General features: G+C 45.2%; 1 protein-coding gene across 2 annotated transcripts in view; it reads left to right on the top strand.

Annotated features, from left to right (window-relative positions):
* The window catches only part of LOC139390649 (fibroblast growth factor receptor-like 1), a 92,924-nt gene that overhangs the window by 35,885 nt on the left and 44,963 nt on the right, over positions 1-12,076 (top strand). For both annotated transcript variants that reach the window (XM_071137918.1, XM_071137917.1), the window contains exon 3: positions 5,947-6,219. In XM_071137918.1, the coding sequence (XP_070994019.1) occupies positions 5,947-6,219 (273 nt within the window). The remainder of the gene's footprint in view (positions 1-5,946; positions 6,220-12,076) is intronic.

Here is a 12,076-nt window from a genome sequence, read left to right as displayed (position 1 = left end):
GCCAACATATCTCATCAGCCACCTGGTGGAAGGGACTTTGTGAATCAGACTCTTTCCCCTGTTGCCTCCATCATCCTCCAAATCCCAACAACATCAGCCATCCTCAGAGCACAACTGGTCCATGAGGGGGAACACACACACCAAAGCACGCAAAAGGCTGACCAATACAAGGATTGAAAAATTGATGTCCATCCAGGCAAATTTGAGGCTTTGTGAGCCTGACCACGAGCCATCCTCAACAAGGTTGGAAAGTGACAGTGAAGATGAGGCCTCAGATGTTCAAGAGGTGGAAAGTGAGGAGGTCCAGGGAGAAGACATGGAAGCCTGAGAGGAAGACAACCAAAGCTGTTGTTTCTAGACTATCATTTTACAGATGTTGAATGTTGAAACCTTTTTGGGAGATGCGATGGATCATTGGGGATCATTCAGTGTTCCCTTTCTTTTGTTGTTCAGTAAAATCATCACATGTGAAGAGTCAACTCATTTAATTAAAGTTCAATTCGTAACAATTTTTTACATTTTTATTTCTATTGTAAGGATTTAATCATTTGCCATTATGTCAACGAATGATAATGTAACGGCTCTTGTCGAAAGGAGTGGACCAAAGCGCAGCGTGGAAAGTGTTCATGATTTTTATTATCAAAAACCACTCAAACAAAATAACAAAGTGAAAACGAAGCGAACAGTTCTGTCTGGTACAGATACTAAACAGAAAACAACACCCCACAAAACCCAAAAGGAAAATGACAACTTATATATGATCCCCAATCAGAGACAACGATAAACAGCTGCCTCTGATTGGGAACCACACTTGGCAAAAAACAAAGAAATAGAAAACATAGACTTTCCCACCCTAGTCACACCCTGACCTAACCAAACATAGAGAATAATAAGGATCTCTAAGGTCAGGGCGTGACAGACAAGGTAAAAGGTTTATGTTTCTGTCTCCATATGATATGGGAAATATATCCAATGCAAAAAACATCTACATTTAAATGGTATTAATATTAATTTACACATATTTCTGTTAATTCCCATATATTCTCGTTAATTCCCATATATTCCTGTTAAATCCCATGGAAAGTTTGCACTTCCTGAATATTTCCCAAAATGTGCAACCCTAGTGGGGGCAATGGTTTAAAAAATGGGAGAAGACTAGTATTTTGTAGTTGAATTCCTCATTTTACAATATATGAGAATATATCACTATGTTGTCAAAAATGTTGAAGACTGTTATTGTTTCCCTTCAATAAAATACATTCAAAACTACTTTCTGCACATTTCTGCTACTTTCTTAGGCTATATAAGTGCTATCTCTTTCTAAAAAATAATTATGTTTACGCCTATAGTTGTAGCCACAAATATAAATGTTCACAAAGTCTGCTGCCTCTGTTTGTATGATGGCAATTTGCATATACTCCAGAATGTTATGAAGAGTGATCAGATGGAATGCAATTAATTGCAAAGTCCCTATTTGCCATGCAAATGAATTGAATCCCAAAATAACATTTCCACTGCATTTCAGCCCTACCACAAAAGAACCAGCTGACATCATGTCAGTGATTCTCTCGTTAACACAGGTGTGAGTGTTGACAAGGACAAGGCTGGCGATCACTCTGTCATGCTGATTTCGAGTTCGAATAACAGACTGGAAGCTTCAAAAGGAGGGTGGTGCTTGGAATCATTGTTCTTCCTCTGTCAACCATGGTTACCTGCAAGGAAACACGTGCTGTCATCATTGCTTTGCACAAAAAGGGCTTCACACACACATATTGCTGCCAGTAAGATTGCATTGGATCATTCAGAGATCCTCACTGAACATCTGGAGAGAGTTTGCTGCATTGAAAGTAAAGGGGCTGAATAATTTTGCACGCCCAATTTTTCAGTTTTTGATTTGTTAAAAAAGTTTGAAATATCCAATAAATGTCGTTCCACTTCATGATTGTGTCCCACTTGTTGTTGATTCTTCACAAAAAAAATACAGTTTTATATCTTTATGTTTGAAGCCTGAAATGTGGCAAAAGGTCGCAAAGTTCAAGGGGGCCGAATACTTTCGCAAGGCACTGTATATAACAAAAAAAAATATGACAAAAAAAGATCACTATGCACAATCCTTCAAATGAGTGGATTCGGCTGTTTCAACCGCACATGTTGCTGACAGGTGTATAAAATCAAGCACACAGCCATGCAATCTTCATAGACAAATGTTGGCACTAGAATTGCCTTACTGAAGAGCTCAGTGACTTTCAACGTGGCACGGTCATAAGATGCTACCTTTCCAACAAGTCAGTTTGTCATATTTCTGCCCTGCTAGAGCTGCCCCGGACAACTGTAAGTGATGTTATTATGAAGTGGAAATGTCTAGGAGCAGCATCGGTTCAGCCACGATGTGGTAGGCCACACAAGCTCACAGAATGGGAATGCCGAGTGCTGAAGCGCTATGGAAGCAACGTCCGCACAAGAACTGTTCGTTGAGAATTTCATGAAATGGGTTTCCATGGCACACAAGCCTAAGATCACCATGCGCAATGCCAAGCGTTGGTTGTCTTGTAAAGCTCACCGCCATTGGACTCTGGAGCAGTGGAAACGCGTTCTCTGGAGTGATAAATAACGCTTCACCGTCTGACAGTATGACGGACTAATCTGGGTTTGGCGGATGCCAGGGGAACGCTACCTGCCCCAATGCATAGTGGTGGAGGAGGAATAATGGTCTCGCTATAGCATCGTTCCAACATCTAGTGGAAAGCCTTCCCAGAAGAGTGGCGGCTGTTATAGCAGCAAAAGGGGGACCAACTCCATATTAATGCCCATGATTTTGGGATGAGATGTTCGACGAGCTGGCCATGTAGTGTACTTTAGATCCCCCAAGTGGAGCCAGCAGCAGCAGCATAGGGTAAGGCATTTAGGTTTAAATGGACAAAACAGATTGTGTTTTAAAAGGTCCAGCCTGCAATTTCCTCTCCCCACAATTCCCTCTGCTCTCCTCACACAACTCTCTCTCTCTCCCTTTCCCTCTCGCTCACTCTCTGATGCACACGCACACACACACACACACACACACACACACACACACACACACACACACACAGCAGCAGTGACCTGCATTCACACTGACAGATAATCTCATGAAAAATATATGTTTTTTTGGTCGTTTCTGTTTAATTCCCCCAGAGAGAGGTTAAACAGACTCCAGGCCAGTCGTCCCTCCAACGTCAAGGAAAGCTCCTCAGAGAGGAGTTTTCAATTCATCACTCTGGCCAAACGAGAAGGGCAGAGGAGTGAAAAGCAGGTTAACTGGTGAAAGTATGTGGGGGGTGCAGTCTTGTGTCATGCTCCTGTGATCTCTGGGAGGTGGTGCGGTTCTGTTGGACCCCCGAGGAGCAGTTATGGGCCCTGAATACTGGGCTTTCTCTCAAACAGAAGGCACAGAGCAGTACAGCTGGAAATCAACACGGAGAGAGAGAGCAGGATTTTAGGTCTACAGGCTTCCAGAGAGAATGAGATTCCAATCTGTGAGAAAGTCTGAGCAGGAAGGATTTACTAGAGGTTTTTGCTCCTGATGAGTCAACCAGTAACAGTGAAGTGGGAGGACAAAGACGAGTCCAGTGAATTCCTCACTGTGACTCATTTCTTTTCACATTTTCAACCGCCATCCGTTTAAATGTTGGTTCTCGCGTTCTCCTGTGAAATCAGTGGTGTGCCACTATCTTGGTAAGACTGCCCCTCTAAACATCTTCCCCATTGGGTACAGATGTCTATTCCACGTTGGTTTAATGTAATTTCATTAAAATGTGGAGACAACGTTGATTCACCCAGTGGGTCCATACTGCTCTCTAGAATTATTCACCATGATTCCCATCTCTGTAAAAGGATTGGCTAAAACAGATTAGAGGATGAATGGACATGATAGAAAGATGTGACTGTCACGCCCTGACCTTAGAGAGCCTTGTTTATTCTCTATTTGGTTAGGTCAGGGTGTGACTTGGGTGGGCAAATCTATGTGTTCTATTTCTTTGTTGGCCCAGTATGGTTCCCAATCAGAGGCAGCTGTTTATCGTTGTCTCTGATTGGGGATCACACTTAGGCAGCCCTTTTTCCCACCTTCAGTTGTGGGATCTTGTTTTTGTACAGTTACTGTGTAGCCTGCAGAACGTTACGTTCGTTTATCTTTTTTTAGTTTTTTTGGTATTCATAAAAATTTAAGAAAGATGTACGCTTACCACGCTGCACCTTGGTCTCATTCCAACAACGGACATAACAGTGACAGTTAAAGCTGAACAGCCATTGTTTGAGTGAGAACGGCAAAACTTTTCAACTAAGCCAAAAATGCTTCTCTAACGACCCACCAAATCAAATTTATGCAGGCTCCATCGAGTTACATTTCATGCAAGTCATATTAATCAAATCTGGAATTAGCTTTACGCTAACGGGCATGAGCATGACTCACAGCATGGTGGAGGGAAGGATTTCTGTCTGGTGTTACTCAGGTGGGCACCTTAGTTTTAACCCTGTAATAATGACTAACCAAGGAGCACATTATAGTGATACTGACACACACACACACACACACACACACACACACACACACACACACACAAACAGTAGTATGACCAGCACACAAACAACCCAGTGAAGAGTAAGGAGGGAGCTGTGGCATGCGGACAAGGGACTGTGGTTACCATTTCCCACAGACATAAAAAGTGAAACTATCACACTGCCTGCAGACTAGACTGCCTCCAGACTGCTTCCAGGGAGTGTGCCATGTACTGTAGTGTGTGGGCTGGAGAAGCTAGCACTAAAGCCTCGCTCAACACATCACTGCACACCACTATGGATGGCTAACACTAAACACATGAAACACTAGTTGTACTGTAGTCAGAAATGTTGCATTTTTAGCATTTTTCCTCACACATGTCACTTTGGCAATTGGAAGGGCTGACTTTGTACAAGGGGTTGAAGATGTGCACGTTACAAGGCAGTAATGACGTGTTGACCTCTGGTGCCCAGGGACTGAACCCGGTGGAAATGTGATGTGATTTATTCAGAAAGACTGTTCTAGACGTGCTGCTCACAGGGGACTGTTCTAGACGTGCTGCCCACAGGGGACTGATCTAGACGTGCTGCTCACAGGGGACTGATCTAGACGTGCTCCTCACAGGGGACTGATCTAGACGTGCTGCTCACAGGGGACTGATCTAGACGTGCTGCCCACAGGGGACTGATCTAGACGTGCTCCTCACAGGGGACTGATCTAGACGTGCTGCTCACAGGGGACTGATCTAGACGTGCTGCTCACAGGGGACTATTCTAGACTGCTGGTCTCCACATCCAACATGTATTTAAGAGGAGAAGATGGAGATGGAACAGAAGACCACAGATCCTTTCTGTGTTTTATTTCTCTGTCTGCCTTTCTCCCGCTCTCCTACGCATTTTATTCTCCCTCCCTCGTTAAATCACCCCCTCAAATTCCCCCTGCCCACTCTACCTTTTATTTCATCTTAATATCTGCTCACAGACATTGTTTTTCTAATCCTCAGATCAGAGCACACCAGCTTCTGTTTAATGTTAATGTTAGGTTGATCTCAGTTCAAATTATAGTCAGTACCAGGCTCAGCATTGTTCTGTTCTGTATGGCAGAAGGTTGATCTCAGTTCAAATTATAGTCAGTACCAGGCTCAGCATTGTTCTGTTCTGTATGGCAGAAGGTTGATCTCAGTTTAAATTATAGTCAGTACCAGGCTCAGCATTGTTCTGTTCTGTATGGCAGAAGGTTGATCTCAGTTCAAATTATAGTCAGTACCAGGCTCAGCATTGTTCTGTTCTGTATGGCAGCCCATATTTACCTGAAGTAGCAAACATTGTAGCTGCATATTACTGATTGATTCAGTTGTCTGTAATCTACTGTAGGTCCCATTATAACACTGTTACGTCTCCCTCTCATCCCAGGCCCTCCCCACGTGGCAGAGAAGATCGCCCACCGGCAGACGGTGCGAATCGGGCGCACCATGAAGCTGCAGTGCCCCGTGGAGGGCGACCCTCCACCACTCATCATGTGGGCAAAGGATGGCCGCAACATCCACAGTGGCTGGATGCGCTTCCGGGTGCTTCGGCAGGCACTGCGCATCAAAGAGGTGGAGGCCGAAGACGCAGGTACCTTCATCTGCAAGGCCACCAATGGCTTCGGCAGCGTCAATATCAACTACACCCTCATCGTCGTCGGTGAGTCTCCTCCCCCCTCCCATCCAATTTGCCGGTTCCCAGATCTGTTTATTGTCTTGGGGTGTGACAATGACCAAGACAGCACGAACAGACCTGAAACCAAGCTATCCACTACTACACAGTCAGTACAGTATCTCCTCCTCTACCTCGACGGGAGCCAAGTGGATCTAATATGTTTTATGATTTCACACGGCTGCTCTACCACTGGTTGGTTGGTTAGTGGTTCTCCTCATATCATTCTTATCAGTGGAATGGCTCCATTCATGTTGTTAGAGAATCACCACCACCACCCTGACGCCAGGCCAGAAACCAGTGAAATTGGACAATAAGACACAGAAATAATAACCCTACTACTCTCCTCCTCCTTGGTTCTCTGTGACCCCAGCCACCCCCCAGCCCTGTCTATGAGTGGTGCCTGCCTGTGTTCAGGTGTGATGGTTATAAGCCATGTCATGTCTGAGGCTGTCTGCCTAATGAATCAGGGCCTAATTTGGCAGGGTGTCCTGGGGAGAGATGGACGCTGGGATGGAGGGGGGTCATCCATCCATGGGCTGGTCTTGTGATTGCCCTCCCTCCTTCCAAACCCCAACTATTTAAGGACTTGAACCCTCATGCCACGGATGAGTGTGTGTGTGTTTGTGTGAGTGAGAGAGAGAGAGAGCTTTTCCTATTCAGATTGTTTTGGTTTGAACGTGTGTGCTTGCATATGAGTGAGTTTGACTGTGTGTGACTTTGTGTGTTCGAGGCCAGTGTGGAGCGTGCTCATTCCCAATGCCAGGGTTTTATCTTGAGAGGTTGTTTTCTTTAGCTGGTCATTATTCATAGTCTGACTAGTGTCCTAACAACTCAGGGAAATGTTGGAATGAACATGCTCAGACAGATGTCTGTAGACACTTAACTGATATTGTAAAAAAACCAAACTGGCAACAATTATTGCCGTCTTTGGGAACACAAACAAGTTCTCCATCAGTCTAAACAGAGCCGGTGTTTAAACAGCAGGAACTGGGCTTCAGCGTATGTGGCCCCTGGCTGCGTGGCCAGAATGGCTGCCATTGGGACAAAGGAAGGAGGGTAATTAACTCCACTGGTGGTAAATCAGACTCAAAAAGGAGGGAAGCCATTACCACGGACCCACCCTCAGCCTCATATTGGCTACATCCCAAATGGCACCCTATTCCCTATATAGTGCAAAAGTAGTGCACTATATATGGAATTAGGGTGCCTTTTGGGCTATGTTCACTACCACAGTACTAACGGACACTGACATTGGCTCTGTTCACTACCACAGTACTAACGGACCCTCACATTGGCTCTGTTCACTACCACAGTACTAACGGACCCTCACACTGGGTCTGTTCAGTACTAACGGACCCTCACATTGGCTCTGTTCACTATAAATCAACCACAGTGCTAACCACAGGAGGCTGGTGGCACCTTAATTGGGGAGAACAGGCTTGTGGTAATGACTGGAGCGGAATCAGTGGAATGGTACCAAAAATCTACTGGCCCGAACAGAATTTCTACTGGCACGGACATGGTATAGTTTCTAAATGCATTGGGGTCATGCAGGGCCTATAGGTTGGCATGCTTTCTCTCTATATGCAGCTATTAATGAGGCTATATGTATAATAAATAAATAAAATATTTTTTGCATATCCCAGCTCTCCTTAATCAACCTTTGGAGAGTGGGGTCACGGCCAGGGTCTACCATTATTAGTGCCTTGGAGATTTTTCACCTTGTCGGATTGTGGATTCGAACAAGTAACCGTTTGGTTACTGGCACAATGCGCTAACCGCTAGGCTACCTGCAGCCTCTTTTGTTTAGAATGATGTATTAAAAACCTGTTTAATAGAATTTAGCAATGCAAGTCATTACTCTATTCTTAAGAATTGCATTGTATTAATTGCATTCATTATAGTTTCTAAAGTATGTCACTTTCAGAATATTTTTTGTCATCTCAAAATAGGATGCTGCACCTTTAAGAGAACTGTGATTCCAAAAGCAGTATCAAGCTGGCTACAGTAGGCTAGCCAAGACAGATGCTATAGTGTATTTTTATAGCTTTTTTTGTCGACTATCAACAGTAGCCAGTATATTGATAGTATGTTCACTATTGAAAGTTTACTTTTGTAAATCATTTCCCCTAAAATAAATAACACAGCGAGTAGCTTGATGGACGCTTCTTTTTGCTCAGGATAGCTTGCTAGTGCTGTGTGAACGTGTCAACTTCTGGATTGGTCGAGAAGTTGTGACTTGTGGGAGTGTAGTGGTGCTTGAATAAACGACTAATCAGATCACTCAAATACAAATGTCACGACTGAAGAGAGAGAGAGAGAAAGAGAAAATCAAATTAGTTTCTATTTGTCACATGCGCCAAATACAACTGGTGTTGACTTTACCGTGAAATGATTGCTTACGACCCCTTCCCAACAATGCAGAGTAAAACATTTTTTATGGTAACACAAGAGGGGAGAGTGAGAGAGAGAGAGAGTCTGAATGGAGAATAGGTCTGCCGTAGTTATTTGAAGCGTGGAGGCCGGGCTACAATGATGGCTGTCTGGGCCCCAGTGTTGGCTGGCTGGGCCTGTGAGGTGTGGAAATAGGCAGCTGCCCAGATGACCTCAGCAGCAGCTGCTCCCCCTCCCCCTGCCTGTGCCAGGGTGCTCTGGGTGCCAGCCTGTGTTTGAAGCACCGACACAGGCCTGGAGATGCTGTTTAGTCAGGTTTCTTAAAACTTGTTCTTGTTTTATTTGTTGGCTTGCCTCCTCTCGCCTCCTAAACCAAGCCCGGGCGGCATGTTGTTTACGTGGCACAAATAAGAAGTGTTCAAAGGGGGCCGCCAATTTGACTTCCATGTATTTTGCAGTCAGGGAACGTACACGTTAACTAGGGTAGGGTCACATAATTGTGCAGATGCAGAATTAGACTTCAGTGCCTCCTGCCGTGTTGGCTTTGAAGGAGACCGTCATGAATCGTGGATTTGACCCCAGAAGACGGTAGGTCATGTAATAGGAGCATTAAGCTATGAGATCCCCACTGAGGTCCACTTAGTATGGAAACAGGCAAAGTGTATTTTCATTAGCCCAACCAGTCTGCTTGGTGAACTCTGAATCCAACATGGGAACATAGATGAATCCATGCTTCACTTGTTTGGTCCCAAAAATGATTTGGCATGGTTGAAAAGGCAAGGTCTAACCCACACCGGGACTGACACCTTTTTAAAAATCTAACCCACACCAGAAATAAAGTCTAACCCACACCGGGACTAAAGTCTAACCCACACCGGGACTAAAGTCTCACCCACACCGGGACTAAAGTCTAACCCACACCGGGACTAAAGTCTAACCCACACCGGGACTAAAGTCAAACCCACACCGGGACTAAAGTCTAACCCACACCGGGACTAAAGTCTAACCCACACAGGGACTAAAGTCTAACCCACACCGGGACTAAAGTCTCACCCACACCGGGACTAAAGTCTCACCCACACCGGGACTAAAGTCTAACCCACACCGGGACTAAAGTCTAACCCACACCGGGACTAAAGTCTCACCCACACCGGGACTAAAGTCTCACCCACACCGGGACTAAAGTCTCACCCACACCGGGACTAAAGTCTCACCCACACCGGGACTAAAGTCTAACCCACACCGGGACTATCGCACAAAAGATTTACTGTTCGATCCGGTTACAGAAGCCAGTCAAGAGAGTTACATGACGACACTTAGGGAAATTAAAAGATTCCTTTTGCATTTTTTTCTCATTGCATATCTGTTACTACGTTGAAGATATCAGTGCACTGGCCAATGGGATCACGGGGAGCCAAAGCCTCACTGATTGTATGCAGGTGTCAGCCACTGGGACCCAGCAAGGCTCAGAGGTGAAGCAAGGCTGATTATAGACTTTTATGACTATAGGGCTCAAGTATCTTTAGCTTGCTATTATGGCCCAGTATTCATTCAAATTTTGTATCAAATGTGATAAATTGCATTTGTGTGAAGTGCCCAAAATGGCGCCGGAGGAGATGGCCGCCGTTTTACGGTCTCCTAACCAATTGTGCTATTTGTTATTAGCTATTTGCCATTTGTTACTGTGGTTTTTTTCACGATATTTGTAAATTATTTTGTACGTATTGTTTCTGCAACCGTATCTTACGGCATAAAAGAGCTTCTAGATATCAGGACAGCGATCACTCACCTCCGATTAGACAAAAAAAAATTCAACAACAACAGCAAGCAGGACTCACCTAGAGAGTTCTCAGCTATACTTTTCGTGGCTGTTTATTTACCACCACAGACAGATGCCGGCACTAAGACCTCACTCAGCCAGCTGTATAAGGAAATAAGCAAACAGGAAACCACTCACCCAGAGGCGGCGCTCCTAGTGGCCGGAGACTTTAATGCAGGAAAACTTAAATCAGTTCTACCAATCTAAAAAAATCTAGATCACCTGTACTCCACACACAGAGATGCGTACAAAGCTCTCCCTCGCCCTCCATTTGGTAAATCCGACCACAACTCTATCCTCCTGATTCCTGCTGACAAGCAAAAATGAAAGCAGGAAACACCAGTGACTCGGTCTATAAAAAAGTGGTCAGATGAAGCAGATGCTAAGCTACAGGACTGTTTTGCTATCACAGACTGGAACATTTTCCGGGATTCTTCCAATGGCATTGAGGAGTAAACCACATCAGTCACTGGCTTTATCAATAAGTGCATCGAGGACGTCGTCCCCACAGTGACTGTACGAACATACCCCAACCAGAAGGCATGGATTACAGGCAACATTCGCACTGAGCTAAAGGGTAGAGATGCTGCTTTCAAGGTGCGGGACTCTAACCCGGAAGCTTACAAGAAATCCCGCTATGCCCTGCAACGAACCATCAAACAGGCAAAGCGTCAATACAGGGCTAAGACTGAATGATACTACTCCGGCTCTGACGCTCGTCGGATGTGGCAGGGCTTGCAAACTACACTGCTCAAAAAAATAAAGGGAACACTAAAATAACACATCCTAGATCTGAATGAATGAAATATTCTTATGAAATACTTTTTTCTTTACATAGTTGAATGTGCTGACAACAAAATCACACAAAAATTATCAATGGAAATCAAATTTATCAACCCATGGAGGTCTGGATTTGGAGTCACACTCAAAATTAAAGTGGAAAACCACACTACAGGCTGATCCAAATTTGATGTAATGTCCTTTAAACAAGTAAAAATGAGGCTCAGTAGTGTGTGTGGCCTCCACGTGCCTGTATGACCTCCCTACAACGCCTGGGCATGCTCCTGATGAGGTGGCGGATGGTCTCCTGAGGGATCTCCTCCCAGACCTGGACTAAAGCATCCGCCAACTCCTGGACAGTCTGTGGTGCAACGTGGCGTTGGTGGATGGAGCGAGACATGATGTCCCATATGTGCTCAATTGGATTCAGGTCTGGGGAACAGGCGGGCCAGTCCATAGCATCAAAGCCTTCCTTTTGCAGGAACTGCTGACACACTCCAGCCACATGAGGTCTAGCATTGTCTTGCATTAGGAGGAACCCAGGGCCAACCGCACCAGCATATGGTCTCACAAGGGGTCTGAGGATCTCATCTCGGTACCTAATGGCAGTCAGGCTACCTCTGGCGAGCACATGGAGGGCTGTGCGTCCCCCCCCAAAGAAATGCCACCCCACACCATGACTGACCCACTGCCAAACCGGTCATGCTGGAGGATATTGCAGGCAGGACTCTGTCCCGTCTGTCACATGTGCTCAGTGTGAACCTGCTTTCATCTGTGAAAAGCACAGGGCGCCAGTGGCGAATTTGCCAATCTTGGTGTTCTCTGGCAAATGCCAAACGTCCTGCACGG

Source organism: Oncorhynchus clarkii, chromosome 31 (assembly GCF_045791955.1).
Source record: "Oncorhynchus clarkii lewisi isolate Uvic-CL-2024 chromosome 31, UVic_Ocla_1.0, whole genome shotgun sequence".
Classification (NCBI taxonomy): domain Eukaryota; kingdom Metazoa; phylum Chordata; class Actinopteri; order Salmoniformes; family Salmonidae; genus Oncorhynchus; species Oncorhynchus clarkii.
This window is presented reverse-complemented; position numbering and strand designations above follow the sequence as displayed.